At 36.3% G+C, this 15,981-nt stretch overlaps 1 protein-coding gene across 5 annotated transcripts in view; it reads right to left on the bottom strand.

The window, feature by feature from the left end:
- Positions 1 to 15,981, bottom strand: part of tll1 (tolloid-like 1) — a 99,813-nt gene that overhangs the window by 82,088 nt on the left and 1,744 nt on the right. For 4 of the 5 annotated variants that reach the window (XM_088636169.1, XM_088636151.1, XM_088636178.1 and 1 more), the window contains exon 2: positions 14,968 to 15,481. In XM_088636169.1, coding sequence (XP_088492295.1) covers positions 14,968 to 15,112 — 145 coding nt within the window. In that variant the 5' untranslated portion in view covers positions 15,113 to 15,481. Of the gene's footprint in view, positions 1 to 14,967; positions 15,716 to 15,981 lie in introns of those variants that run through there. The other variant, XM_088636161.1, reaches the window with a different exon arrangement.

Here is a 15,981-nt window from a genome sequence, read left to right as displayed (position 1 = left end):
AGCTTTTGTGCTTTGGCCTTTCACTAAGATGTCCAGCTACTTTTTACATTTAACGATGTGACCATGTAGACGGTGAATGCAAAAATCAAATAAAAACGTCAACCACCAATTCTACATTCTGGAAAACACCCAAACATGGGGAGAGCACACAAACTCTGCACAGATAGTACCTCAGGAACTCTATAGCTATAGCACTGCAAAGCAGCAATCTAACCACTGTGGTGCTGTGCCACCCATATGTCAAACATTTTGCCACAGAAAACACAATTCAAATGCCACTAATGAACCTTTCCATTAATTCAAGTGCAAAACCGTATGTTTAACTGTTCTGTTGTTACTACACTAATACTATATTCCACCGCTTTGAAATCAGTACTTAAAAGGGACAAACAGAGGTTCCACGCTCAAAAGCAGAAATAAAACCACACAGCATACACATTTGAACTACACATTTGAAGTGTTTTTCAGTTATGCACTAAAACACTGTATTTTACTTTGGATTCAAATGAATGCTTAAATGTTTCTTTCCAGATCACACTCTGAGATAGCTTCCAGGTCAAACCTCTTCAGCTGGTACTTTAGATCATTACATCTAAAATTAATAATATAATCTATTCCTATAACATATAATTATATATATATAATAATAATAATAATAATATAATTATAAATAATATATAAATATGCCTATTTATTCAGTCTTATGTTAATATATTTATTAACATAAATAAATATATAAAATCTGATTTTTCACAAGGGGCTGATGAATTCTGCAATAAACCACATATCAACCCCATATAATGGAAGATTTTAAATGAGGCCTTAAATTACTGTATAAAGTGAGGCCAACGCAAACTGTGGGTGTTTGAAAACCATTTGGTTACAAAATTAATTTTTACAAAATTGCCTAATATAGGTATTTGTTTTTATTGAGTTAAGTAACATAGTTATTTCATTATTTTGTTTTTTCCTGTATTTTACACTTAATGTATTGTAAGAAAGCAAAAAAACAGAGCATTACATTAATTATGTGAGGTATAAGAAATGGAAAAAATATATATGAATATTCAATTTTATTCAATATTCAATTTTAAATGCATGACAACACTGAATTTGACAGTTTGACAGAACTGGTGGCACACAATTTAATAGAAATGATTTGATCGAACTTCTTAAACTTCCAGGTACAGTAATCACTATCAACAGTTTAGTCTCCTTCATCACTGAGGGGTTACACACAGTCAAATGAACCACTGCACAAAGCTGACTTGGTCATTCATCCTTTTCTTTCATGTCAAATTTGAAGATTCCTATTCATTGTTTGTTTATGATCTATTACAAATGAAAACGTAAGTTTACTACCTTGAGAAACCTCACAGCTTTACACAGACCAGCAAAAACCCTTAATCCAACCTTAACAAGTACAAAGGAGTACAGGTCAACAATAGATTGCTGAAACTTTATGTGTAATGTAGCAGTCACCCTATACGATGTGTCACCTTCTCCTTTAATATACACTCCTTTTTCCTGGAATTTGTTTTATGGGGAGGTGTGGTGGCTCTGTGGCTAAGGATCTGCGCCTGTGGCTGGAAGGTTGCCTGTTTGTATCCCGCAGCCGGCAGAGGAATCCTACTCCATTGAGCCTCTGAACAAGGCCCTTAAACCCAGCTGCTCCAGGGGTGCTGTACAATGGCTGACCCTGCGCTCTGACCCCAAGCTTCTCTCTCCCTGTCTGTGTGTCTCATGGAGAGCAAGTTGGGGTATGCGAAAAGACAACTTCCTAATACAAGAAATTGTATATGGCCGATAAAGTGATCTTATCTTATCTTATTACAAAGCTATCATTCAAATTTGCAATTATATAAGATGATTTAGACTTCAGATCATTGCAGTGCAATTGCAGAAAAAACGTGAAGGCCTCCTTCCTTAAAATTCCTTGCTGTTGGTATTGCAATATTGTACAAAAGGCTAACACTGCAATAACACTGCCAAATACTGAATCATTTCAAAATGCACAAAACTATTTGGACATTGTAAATGAAACCATAGAGGACAAACAGAGTACTTTACTGTGACGTACAGTTCTTCTGTCAGTGCACTGCATTTGCAACACGATTTTGTTCAACATATAACAGAAATCGAATGCATAAAGATATAATTCTACACTAACAAAACGTTTTTACATTCATTTCCACTTCTCCCATGGCTTAACTGTGATTTAAGTTGGTAACAGTATACCTAAACAATACGCATCCCACATCCATCCCTGATAAGTGTCATGACTGCTTCGTACAATGACACCCAAAGACAGGAGCAGTAGTAACAGCAAAAAATGAAATTGCTATTAAACAATTTGACAGATTTCATATTCAGATTATTTTGCCCATTTTTTAAAATTAATTCCATATATACCTGAGATGGGCAACTCTCATCTTCAAGGGATGCTAAGGCCATCATGTCAAATGTCTTAATGACTCACAGAACGTCAACCCTAAAGGACTGGACTTGCCCATCCCTGCTGTATATTATCTTAAAATGAAAAGAGATGATGTAATGGAATCACAGAAACGTGGCCAACAGAGAGTGATGGCGAAGAGTAATATATGTAGTGAATATATACTGTAGCATTCCATATAGATGGGAAAGTAGGTAAAGGTTGTGATGTAGCATGGTACCATAAACAGAGCTTTCAGGCACATGAACAGAACCTAGTTAAGACAAAGGTCTTAGATACTGTATGGGTCAGATTCATAAAAAACATCCAAGTACTAGGAGAATGTTATAGTCCACCACCAGATATGAAATTCAGAAATCAGTTATATTATGTAGTATTATATAGTATATAGAATCAGGAACATATGAGTAAATAAAGGAGTAGCTTTCATGGGAGATTTTAGATAATGTAATAAGCATTTGCCATTGAAAGGATAGACTTGGCTAATGTCTGCTTTCTTACTCGGGTTGTAAAAGCATGTACTAGAGGAAATGCCTGAATTGATCTAGTCTTTACAACAGAGAATGGAAAATACAAATGAGAGAACCATTAGGCAAGTGTGATCAACATATGCTTTAAACTATGTCTTGAAACTGTACAGGCATAGTCCATAACACAGGTATAAAATGTCAGGATAGCAGACTGTGTTGGAATGGGACAGGACACATATGGAATCAGTAGAGAATGGATGACAACGGTTTAACGATAGCCTGCTGGAAACACAGAACAGATTTATCTAAAGAGTAAGTTAATCAAAGTCAAGAAAGCAGTGGCCCAAATTGTTAATACGTACTTATTAACAAATAAGGAGTATGTTTTTTTTTCTAAAAAGATTGAAGAGAAATGTCAGATGGATTAAATGCATTTTTATCGAAGAAGAAACTGACAACATGTCTCAGACTGGGGAAAAACTTCTATATTAGCATAGAAGAGGGGGAAGTGTTTCATGTAGTTAGAGGTACATACGACAAATAGGTCTCCAGGATCTGGTCAGAACCGAGATGGGAGATCTCCTGTGAAAAACTAAGGTTGCTGCTGGAAGAGGTGTTAGTGTTACCTGTAGGGGGTTGTTAATCCTGCATCCTATGTGGGTCCTAATGCCCCAGTATAGTGATGGGGACACTATACTGTAAAAAAGGTGCAATCCTTCGGATGAGACTCTCTGTGGTCATTAAAAACCCCAGGGTCTCTCTCGAAAAGAGTAGGGGTGTTACCCTGGTGTCCTGGCCAAATTTTCAATTGGCCTTTACCAATTATGGCCTCCTAATAATCCCCATCTCTGAACTGGCATCATCACTCTGCTGCACTCTGGCTGCCATTGCATTGTGGTGGTGGAGGGGAGTTCCCATTACCTGTAAAGTTCTATGAGTGAAGTGTTCGGAAAATGACTATATAATTGTAAGGATTATTATTATAATATTCTACAATATTCTACAGGACCCAACACATGTTATCTCTACGTCTTTAACAAAAATCTTCCAGTTGTCAAACAAGACAACATTTACATGCATAGAATGTAAAATTGCTAATGTAGCACCCATCCATTAAAAGGGCATCAAACTCAAACTTAAACATTACTTTTATTATATGTTAAAATTAAATTATAGTTAGAAATTATTGACAGGATCATCAGTTTGGCAACAGTATTCTGAGAAAGTAAACGTGGATTAAGAAAAGGTAGCTCTTGTTTAACTCACTGGTTAGACTTTATACATACAATTATACAATAATTGGAATTAAACCCAGAATTGGAGAATTAGCCGACACTGTACAATCCATAAAAGAAGAAAAGAAAAAAGACTCAAGATTGGACAAATACATTGCAGACAGGAGCAGAGTCAGAGAACATCTTCAGAATTAAGAGTGAAACACAGACCAGAGGGCAGGAAAAGAGGTTCCCTGTACGAAACTACAGGAAAATGGATTTAAAACTGAAAACAGGAGGCACTTCTTTACACAAAGATTTGTAGGAACTTGGAACAAGAAGCCCAGCCATGTTGTTGAAGTTGATTCCCTAGCGCCTTTTGGAAAATATACAGGACAAGGTCCTGTCATCTACAGTGCCCTCTAGATCCCCAGTGAATTCCAAACAAAAAAAAGCAAATAACGTGTAGAATGAGTAACAGACTGGATAATATAGTGTGCATCACAGCACCTATTCCAAAGCTCTGCAACCATTCTTCTTCATTAAAGAATCTGTATACAGTTTGTTCATTAAAAATGTAGAAAATAAGTTCAATTACTTGGCAGTAGCATACTAAAAGAAGTATGAGATGTATTGAGATTCTGATGCAAGACAATAAATCAATATAAAAAAAATCTATTTCTTTGAGACTTTCAAAGAGTTCTAATACATCTGAAATTCAAATGAACTTCATGCTACATTAGTAACTCTGCTGAGCCAGCTTTGTGTATTTTTTTAAAATAAGAAACCAATAGTTAATTTATTGGTAAAGCAAACAGCTCATAAATTATATATTTAACTGGAATAATATCCATAGTCTCACTTTCACACAATCCTGTTGAACTAATTATTTTAAATGTTTGGGAGGCAGGGTCGGTTGCTTAGACTGGTAAAGTGCAATGCTTTTCTGCATAATTTTCAAGGACTAGAACGAAAAAACAGTTTAACAGTTTCTATGCTTGAGATCATGACCTTTTCTAACTTAAAAAATCAGTAAGCACTATATATAGTGTGAAACTGCATTTTTCCTGTTCAACTAATTCTGTTTCTCAAAGTATACTGTACAGAGTCAGTGTTGTCAGTGTACACTATATAATAGTCAGTGTAAGAAAAGCCAGTGAGTTAAGATATGTTTAAATACTGTAGGTACTTTTGAGACTGGTAAGGACAGATCTCATTCTTGAGCCTGGCAAAGCACTAATAGTGGCTTTTTAGAGAAAAGGTTATTTTGGCTCTTTATTTTCTTTTTCTTTTCTTCGAAAGCATTACTGTGGGAGCCTACTTATGCTCTCATCACAGTACTATGTGGAGTAACCAGGGTTTCAGGGTTAAGTAGTGTTCCACTTATAGCTGCAAGTGCAAGAATGTTATACCGTATATACTGTAAAAGACATATTCACAGGTTGCTGTGGTCAGCAAGTGTTGAAAATATTTTAGATTCTGAGAATATTGTAGCTTTTCAAACTCCAGCTTGCTGAGTTAAGAACAAACAAGGGGACCAAGCCTCCTTCTATTTCTGTTCTACATCATATCCCCCTTCTCCATCTATATACTGTAGAATCTGGAGTTAATCCAAACCCCCCCCAAAATTTCAGATCTTCAATATAGATTAAAACATATCCTCAAATAAATTATTGAACTTTGTTTCTTTACGCAACAAGACTCGGATAGTAGACAAAGAAATGTGAACACCTGTGTAAATGAAGTACACCAAGTATATTAAAAAGCAAGAGCTTCTAAGCAGGACTGACTCATGTGTTAAGCAAATAACATTCCAGTATGCTTATGGTCATGAATAAAATGTTGGACAGGCCTGGTTGCCTCTAATTATGGCTAGAATGGCCGAAAGAGTTGATCCCCCCGAAGCTGAAAGAGGGGTGATTGTAGCTTCACAGGAGCTTCATTCATCAAGACAGCTCCACCTGCTAATGTTTCACAAGACGTGGTGTCTGAGGTGATGTCACTCAGAGGGAAAGACACAATCGGCAAAGGGCAACAGTGGGCAAAAGCACTTACTGTAGGATTTTGATATCCCTGCAGTCATTCATTGTGGAAGGCAAAATAGGTGCGCATCTACAGATCAGTTGACTGCAAATCTCTTCCCAGGGTGAGAGCAATCAGTCTAATCAAAAACAGTACTCTGAGCACTCCACAGAATGTGATACCATAGATGAGTTTCAATACATGTCTGTGAGCCCAGTGGTACAAAGAGCAGAGGCCATGAGCTACAAAGCAGTAAAGATATACGATATGGTCAAAAACATCGTCTTACACTGTGTTCCCGACCAACGGATGAGTGTACGTGCAACACCAACATTTCTGCAGGTTCCATGATGTTACGAGCAGCGCTTTCCCGATGTGTTTTCCGGTGAGTCCTCATTCCCTTAGATGGCAAAGTCAATGTTAATCACCATTTAACGGTACGGAGTCACCATCTTCATCCCATGTTGCAGCATTTCTTTCCTGCCGCGGGTATCAAAACTTGAAAACGCCCCCCATATACAGAGCACATCTGGTCATCCAATGGTGCGATAAGCATGACAACGATCTTATTCATTTATCAAGGTATTCTCAGTCACCAGATCTGAACCCAACTGAGCATTCAACATTGAAGGCAATGCATTGAGCACTGGGACAACACCAAAGACTAAGACTTCCACCTTCATCAAGAAGACACGATTGATTTTTTCATGGAAAAATGTTGCCACATTTCTCCTCTCTCCACAGCCCTGTTAAGTGATTTCACATTAGTGGTTCCATTTTTTGGGGTTGTTAACAGGCTGTATGTCTTAAAAAGATTTTTTAATCTAACTTCTCAGCTGTTGCAATTTAGCTGTTTTTCCAGCAAACTGCAATTTTAGCCTACCTGCAATTATAACAAAAGGTACTATTTTTAAAAGTAATGGGGTTGTCAGATCCACCCATTTTAAAATTATTCATAATCAGGCAATTACATCTGTTTGAAGATTTAAAGTGGTAGAATCCAAAGCCTTCTTGTCTGAACTGAGACAAATTTGGTAGCCATTATGCTCAGCATGAAAAAATGTGAAAGTTTTATGCATCTAGAATGCTAAAAAATATTATACATGCATAATCTTTCACCTTTTGTTTTGTTAAATATATTTATATAGTTATATATTGTATTTTAAAAATACATAATAACATAACAATAAAAATTCATATTATTGTTAAAAGGATATTAAATATAAAATTAGATAATATCACTTTATTAGCCATATACAATTTCTTGCATTAGGAATTTGTCTTTTTCACATACCCCAGCTCACTCTCCATGAGACACACAGACAGAGAGAAGCTTGGGGTCAGTGCACAGGGTCAGCCAATGTACAGCACCCCTGGAGCAGTTGGGGTTAAAGGCCTTGCTCAGGAGCCTAATGGAGTAGGACTGCAGATCCTTAGCCACAGAGCCACAGCTCCGCCCCTATATACTGTATGACTATAATATATTATAGTAATAATGCGACTATTGTTAAACTTCCAGGGTTTTTTTTGTTTTAAACAAAAGTTCTGGAGTTCAAACCTCATCTCAACCATTTCCACCTAGCTACATATACCATACATGTCGTGCTCCTTGATTACACTCTTTTGTCAATTATCCAAGTAAAGATCATTATTGAAATGGTGCCTCTTCTTTAGAGTTTGACCTAACTACTGATATGTGATTTTAGCCCAATTAAAACAAAAAGATTTTTAAAAAGAGTTTTCTCTTCATGTGGCTTATTGATCTTTGCATACAGAGTTTTGTTTAATTAGTATATTCCATTATTTTAAGTTCTGTTTTTGTGTATACTGTAATTAAATCAATAAAGACATTGTGAAGTTAAAGTTACTTAGTGAATAATCAGGTTATCTGGAATATTGCGTTTAACAATTGTGACATAAGTCAAGAAGAAGGGCAACATGGCTACAGTCAGCACTGGTGATTAGAACTCATGGTTCTCTTTCGGATAGCAGGTCTTCCCATGTTTGCATGGATTTTTGCCAGGTGTTTTGCTTTCCTGCCACCTTTAAAAGACATGTGGGAGTCGGGTGGGTGCCCTGCAATGGATCAGCACCCTGCCAAGGATACAATCCCTTGCTGTGCCCTATACTTCCATGATAGGCTTAATTTTTGCGCAATCCCTACCTGAAATAATCAACTTTTTGAAACTGGATGAATGGATGCAGCAATAGCATTAGCTTACATGATTACACAATAAAGGAATGCACATTGGATATAATCCACAGAGAAGCACAAACAGCTGCACAACAATGCCTATTAATGCCTATTATTAAAGACTACCAGTAATCAACTGCAAAGCACCCATCCCAGCGGTGACATCCGTTCTTTAAAATTACAATGCACTTGACCTTGAAAACAGCCAGACAGGAGCACAGGAAATGGGAAACAGAGAAGGAGATGCTGTATTTAGGAAATTCAGGCAACCTTGCACATTCTTTTTGAAATAAAACTTTCCTGATAATCGACAAATGAAAACAGCTTTCTTCTTCATATTTTTTTCTACTTTTTGAGAATTGTAATTTTAAAGGAAATAGTTGTCAGTGAAAGAGAGGTCTTTTATTGGGATTTAAGGAGAGTAGTGGTACAGACTCTTATCTAACTTTTAACAACTGTATAAAATTTACCAGCTTTACAATTCAGAACATAAAATTTAAATAGATTTTACATCTACAATTTTAGCAACTTCTTTAAGGCCTCAACAACCTCACTGGGAAGCCTGTTCCCGCTACCCTTTGTTTAAAGAAGTGTTTCCTATTCTCTGTCTTAAATGAATTTCCTTTTATGTGTCACGGTTTCACTGCTGAGTAGGAAGGAGTCCCTGGGTTGACCCTATCTGTACCCCTTAGGATTAAACACACTTGAACCAAATCTCTTCTCTGTCCCCTTTGTTCTAGAACGAACAAATATGACAGTTCTCTAAGATGAGGAAGATTTTGTGCAGGTTTTCTCTGAGCTCTTTATGACTTCTGTATTATGAACACAATGTCTCTTGACAGATAATCCACACGTGGTGTTATATAACTACACATTGGTTCACGGTTTGTTTTCTTATTGCTTCCTTGCTTTGTCTTAATGATGACAAGAAAGAAAGTATAAGCAGCTCTTCTTTTGAAGCTAAGTGCATCTTGGATTTACCCATATAATATATATGTACAGTTTACAGCATCTGCATGGATCAATTTTTTATGGCTCATTTGCTTGTTAGTATTTAATTTGCCATGTGTTTGAGCTTATCTGAGTTTTTTTGTGATTCCCACTTTGTTGCTTTTGTGTCTGCCTGCCACATTTTCATATCATCTGCAGGTTTAACCACTTTGCCCACTGCACCAGATTCAAAATTGTTTGTACAGATCCGGAAGAGCAAGAGGCCAAAAGCAGGTCCTTGAGGTACGCCACTACACATTTAGAGGTTAAAATCCCTCACTCTTTCTTATACATTAAAGAGTTTTCAGTCCATGTACATTAACTTGGATTCCTACAACATTAAATCTTAAAATTGAGCTTTCACGACATCTAAATATATCATATCATGCATTTTAGTGGCATCAATTATCCTTGTACCAGGTTAAAGGAAATCTAATTAATTAAATAAGACCTTATGCTTGTAAGGCTCTCTTGCAAAATGTCATTATTTTTTTAAATATTCTTCTAGTTCAGGCCTCACTATTGTTTTTATAGCTTTATCAGTAACAGACATAAGTTTGATTGGTGTGTAGTGTCCTGGTTCAGATTTGTCCATTTTATTATAAATAGTGTTGTTTAAATTTCTAGTTTCTCAATCTGTGGGTATAGCACCCTTCTTCAGTGGTAATTGAAATGCTCAAGATACAGTCCTATGAATTATATCTCTTATTTCCTTATGAACCATTAAGTATAGGAATATAACATCAGACCGCCATGATTCACCAGTTTTATGCCATCCTAGTCCCTGTAATACCTGGGTGTCACTTATGGTTAAAGTTATTCAGTGTTGACAGAGCTCCTTCTATAACTCGAGGGATGATATTGACACCTTGAAACCAAGTTACTGTATGTTCAGGAGTGATTTTAGAAAGCAATGTAAAACATTGTTTCACCTGACCCCGGAGTCACTAATCAGTTGGTAAATAAATGTGTTAGTTAGGTTTTGTCACACCTTTTATGATATGCACTTATGATATGTCTCTTTAGAGTTAGTCCTTACACTGAAACAAAACTGTTTACTTTGTCTTGTTTGGTGTCTAGCGATCATCCAAACATCTAATCACAAGATTTTATTGAACCCAACTTTCCGCCGGAATAAGGTTTAGCGGTTTGCCCTACTCACTACAATAACTCATTACATTAATGCGTTTTGATATAGCACTTATGCTGTAACCTTGTGTAGTACTTTTAATGACATTATGAGCCTTTTCCTGTTAAACAGCTAATCATATGAATAGTGCTTCAAAGGGCCTTTAAAGAAAAATTAACAATAAATATGTGAGCATTTTTTTCAGATTAAGATTAAGTTCCTTCAATACAACTGTTTTATTCAATCAAAACAGATTTATATAAATAATATATGTGTACTTGGAAAATAAATGTTAAGATTTAAAGATATTTTGTCTTAGATGCATTTATGTAAAGAACTACTAAAGTTTTACTGCTGTTTAAATACAGGCTCCACTTCTGCATGTCATTAGCCACTCTTATACACTGAAAATCTCAAAGGTCAAGGTCTTAAATTCCATAACAAGTTCTAACATGCAATTAGATCTATACTTAAGACAACAAATTTATTTGAGGTATACTATGGAATGGCAGCACTTAGTCTGCTAATTTGATTTTTTCATGGAATTCAGCTGGTTATATGTATTTCACGCACATGCCTTTTAAATTATTAAAGCCTTACAATTATATTGGAACAGTTCAGAAGTGAAACAATTTCATTCCTAATGGTTAATTATGCAAAGTTAACTAAGCATGTTTGACTATAATACTTACATTCATCAATTGCTTCTTTAAAATGAAGTGCCAAAACGCATCACTACACACATGTGTGCTTGTGAATTTGAATGTGCAAAAGCAATGTGCGCACACTTAAAAGGCAGAAAGGTCTACTAGTTTTAATCACACTGTAGCATGGCTATGGCTTGGTGAAAAACACAGGGATAACACTCCCAGAATGCTTGTATGAAACGTTGCTAGGGCATTCAAGATCCACTCTTCATACCTTACCAAGTGCAATTGATTGCTGCTAGATGAATTCACTGAACACTGGATTTACAAAACACTGACCTGTGATATAATACGCATATCGGCTATTTGTATCAGCTGCCAGTTGCAGATGCACTACAATATGGTGTTAAATGGAACTGGCTTTATATTATGGTGACATACTGTATATGGCTGTTCATAGCAGCATGGTGGCTAGCCCTATTGCCTCATAAGTTCCAGGATCATGAAATCTGGATCATGACTTCATTTCCAGACTGGGCTCCTTTTCTGTGGAGATTTTTAATGTTCTTCCTGCGTTCTCGTGGAGTTTCTTTAGATGCTCTGGTTTCCTCCAGTCTTCCAAAGACTTAAAGGTTAGGTTTGACAGGCTGCTCTAAATTGTTACTTTCCTTGTGGGTTTCAAGATAATTTCATACTTGGGGAAGTGTATTCTCAGCACAACTAGTACTTGTTACCAGACTGTAGCAAAAGTGCACTGAGAAATGGAAGCACATTTTTACACAAAGAGTTGTGGGAGTATGGAACAAGCTACCCAGCCATGTCGTTGAAGCAGATATCCTGACTTTCTTCAAGAAGTCACTGCATAAGATCTTCAGATCAATTAGTTTCTAATAACCAAATGGGCTAGATGAACTAAATGTGCTCTTCTCATTTGTAAGCTTTCTTATGTTCTTGATCCACAATAGTATTAAATCAGTCAAAGTGCTGTCTCTTATCTGTAACCTGTATCTGATGTTCTTGGTGATATTTCCAGCTAATCAATTCTTATCAAATTTAACAACATTTAAATTGTTAATTGTAAACAGTTAAACATATACAGTAGGCTTTAGACTGCTGCTTTATTTTCTGACAAACCAGTAAGGCATGTAAGGCTAACTTGAATTACGATATATGATTTTGTTCATTCAGATACCATACATCACATTTTCACTAGAGATCTTGGATAATAATATGTTTATCTGTTATACTGTTATGGAAAATGGAAGAGTTTGAGTTTATCCACCTTTAGATTCACATATTTGCTATCTCAAGTTCCTGCATTCTTTACAATTATGGGTTTTCTGAAAAGGTTTTACTCTTATACTAAAAAATAAAAGTACATGGTGAAAATATGATTTTGTTATTAATTGAAACATTGTTTTTTACTTTATAGCCCTTTATGATATTTTGTGTAAATCATAATACTATTTGACATACTTATGATCAAAAGCCAAGCTTTTACTCATGAATATATATAAAACTCTGGCATTCAATGCATTTATTGTTCCAGTGTATCAAGAATTTATGTGTTTTTCTAGACATTGGAGTTTCTGTTTCACAGAATGGCAGAAAACGTCACATTATGAATGTATGAACACATATCTTTGCATATCTAATCCATGATGTTTCTTCTTTCTGAACATATGATTTAACACTCCAACAACAGGCCTGTTCAGATATTAATGACTTAATTTAAGTGCTATTAGAACCAATACTGTGCCTGTGAATGCTCTGATATAACTACATTTTGGGAAAAATGAATAAAATGCAAAGAGGCAGTTAGTCCGATCTGTTCAGATCAATATCCAAGATTTTGGAACACATCTAAGGTACCATCATACTTAGCAAGACTAAATTTACTGAGTCACAATCATGCCTTATCGAAGTATTAATCTAATATATGATATTAATGACCTGTTTTCAAAAACGTGTACTGGCAAATAAAAGGCTTGTAATCTGAAGGCGTCTTGTTCCAGCACTAGACAATACATCGCAGATTATATGAAGAAAGACCATATAATGCAGGTGTCATAGTCCAGACTTGTCTCCATGATCTGCATTACTTCACCTTTTCACCTAAGAGAATCAGAATAAATATTGCTATTTTTTGTTTTTTGTCCATTATATGTCTGATGCATCAATAAGGTTTTATAGGAGATTAGAATAATATGTGCCCTGCTCTTGTTACACACTATGATTAATTTTATTAACCTTTATTCCATTAAGATTCCCAACGAGAACCAACCTGCACACAGAAAGACTGGTATGATACACACCCAGTATCCTATTGCACATTCTTATATTATTATGCAATACTACAAAAACATTCACTTGGGTATTTATAAAATCTCTACTTGATAGGGCTTCGGAACTAAAATGACCTTCCCTTTCCATAAATTAATCAGCAATCTATATGAAGGAGACAGGCACTGAACTGGTGACCCTTTTGTCTGCCAGCTACTACTCTACAGAACTGCTCCAGGAGAACAACTGAAGCTGAGCCAGACTGAAGTACTACACAGCCCCACACACGACCACTGAAAATAGCACCGGCCAATGAATCTTTCATACACGGAGATTTTCGGAAAGTGCCATTTCCCCTCCATTGATGCAACCACTGGTTTCACTTGTTCGTCTATATTTTTTTAATCCATGTCTGATCCCAAACACTGTCCATTTTTTGTAACAAATTACACAGAAGTGGATATCAAATTTTAACAACTGACCCAGCTAGTTACCGCTGCAGAGAACTTTTATCTTTACGTCGACGCACCTACACTTACGCATAGCAACTTTAACCCGTAATCTACTGTGAAAATAAATATTTCTACTAGTCATAATCCTGTATAAATATTTATATGCAACATTAGCAAAAACAGTCATTAGGACGACTGATAATTACCTTGTTTGCCGAATTCAATAGCTTATAAAGCAACAACGTTCAAACAAAGGTTTTACAGGAGATACTCGCATCTCATGGGAGAATCTTTGGCGACAGATATATAGCACGCTTTTAATGTGCACTTTATCGCTGTAGTACAATCGTGTTAAACTGCACTGTACATGGCACAGCAAGACGTGTTAAAGTCAGAGAAGAGTCGGAAGACACCCCCTAAAACAAGTGCACGCAAATCTGAATGGCAACATTCTAATGATGACAGCAAACAGCACGTGGCTTCGAGCGCCACTCGTTTACAGAAGCTCTTTCAGCACGTTTGTTCCAGTTCTACATAAGACGCGTTTCGCAGTTCATGTGTACATACATACTTCGTGAAAGAAAGGAATTCAACACGTTTAAATAGTTGCCGTTTACAAACGTGGCGCCAAGCAGCTAAGCTCTAACGATAACATGTACAGAGTAGAGTTTATCTAGTAAATGTGACAATTTGTCTTTCACAACCAGTATTTTCTCGGTCAGTTTGTGTATGAATGAAAAATACTGTGTTTTGTGGGCGATATATTTTGCTTCACATAGTAGTTATAGAGTAAACCGATATTATTTTCTGTCAATTTAATCGAGGGTATTAGGATTAAAAACGTTTTCAAGCCACTGAGTCAAATAATCAACACTTTGGGACAATGGTCAGTTGTTTTCGTTCAAACTGTGTTGACTTCTTTTGTTTAATAGTTGTATGGGTGGGAAATACTTCGCTTTTTTATGTAATCGACTAATATTTGCATTAAAATGAATAGTTTATATAGGCACGATTAAATAGATGCAAAATTAGAGGATATTCGCATCTATAAATCAAATCTGTTGAAATAGCAATACTGTAGTTTGTGTAGATAAGGTGAAACATCACTTACCAGCTTTGCAAGGGTCCTTGTAGTCAATCGTCTCAGCTTTTTCCTCTTCATAAAAATCATAACTATAATCATACTCTAAGCAGTTGTACATTTCCAGTTTCCCACAAAAAGTCAATCCGGCAAGAAAAAGCGTGATCCAATGCATTTTAAATCACTTGCCAATTGAATGCAGATCAGGTGAACTAAGTAATGAATGAAAAAGTACCTCTTTTTACTGTAGACGTATTTTCAGAAGACGTATTTTTATTCCGAAATACTCAGCAGAGTCAGTTACGGACTGATAGAGGAATTTAGAAGGTTACTGCAAAGCCACCGTAGCTCAGGCTGTTTATTACTTGATTGATGACAGCGCAGAAGTTATAAATGTAGAGGCGATCCTTTCTCTTTAAACATTGTTTCTTTCATGTGACTTCTGGATCCAGTGGGTTTTTTTCTTCGCTAGGCGTGCAAATTCCCGGGAGCAAGCCCTATTGGGAAAGTGGAGGATCCGCAGTTGCATTAGAAAAGCTGATCTCTGAAAGTACAACAGGACGTAAATGTTTAAAACAACACACACTGAGGGCTCCGAGCTTCTAATGACAAGCAACACGGCAGGGCAGAGTGCCAGGACTAGCACTTTTTTGCTAACTTACGAAAATCCTATAGGCATCTAACAATCGTTCGCATCCTGCTTACTTATTCATACAATAAGGGTCAGGATCCGGACCGCCTCTGATCTGGTCTCTTGATAATAAAAACAGTAACTTCACACAGGTCCTGAGAAACATTAACTGCACTACAATCAGGGCATTGCTTTCTGTGTTACACGAGAAGCCGTAAACTCGAAACTGTGGGAGACCTTGGGCAGTGAGATAAATGTATACTTTAAAAATGGTCAACTGATCAACAACGTCTCCTTAAGCCACGCTTACTAAAAATAAATGTAGCTGGTCAGCTCCTTCGTAAACATTTTCTAAAAATACAAATATTGGTTTCTTCTATTGTTACACTGCACCGTTCCGTTCTTCAGCTGTC

Source organism: Lepisosteus platostomus, chromosome 1 (genome assembly GCF_059453375.1).
Source record: "Lepisosteus platostomus isolate fLepPlt1 chromosome 1, fLepPlt1.hap1, whole genome shotgun sequence".
Taxonomy (NCBI): domain Eukaryota; kingdom Metazoa; phylum Chordata; class Actinopteri; order Semionotiformes; family Lepisosteidae; genus Lepisosteus; species Lepisosteus platostomus.
Note: the sequence above shows the minus strand (reverse complement) of the source record. Positions and strands in the feature narration are given on the sequence as shown.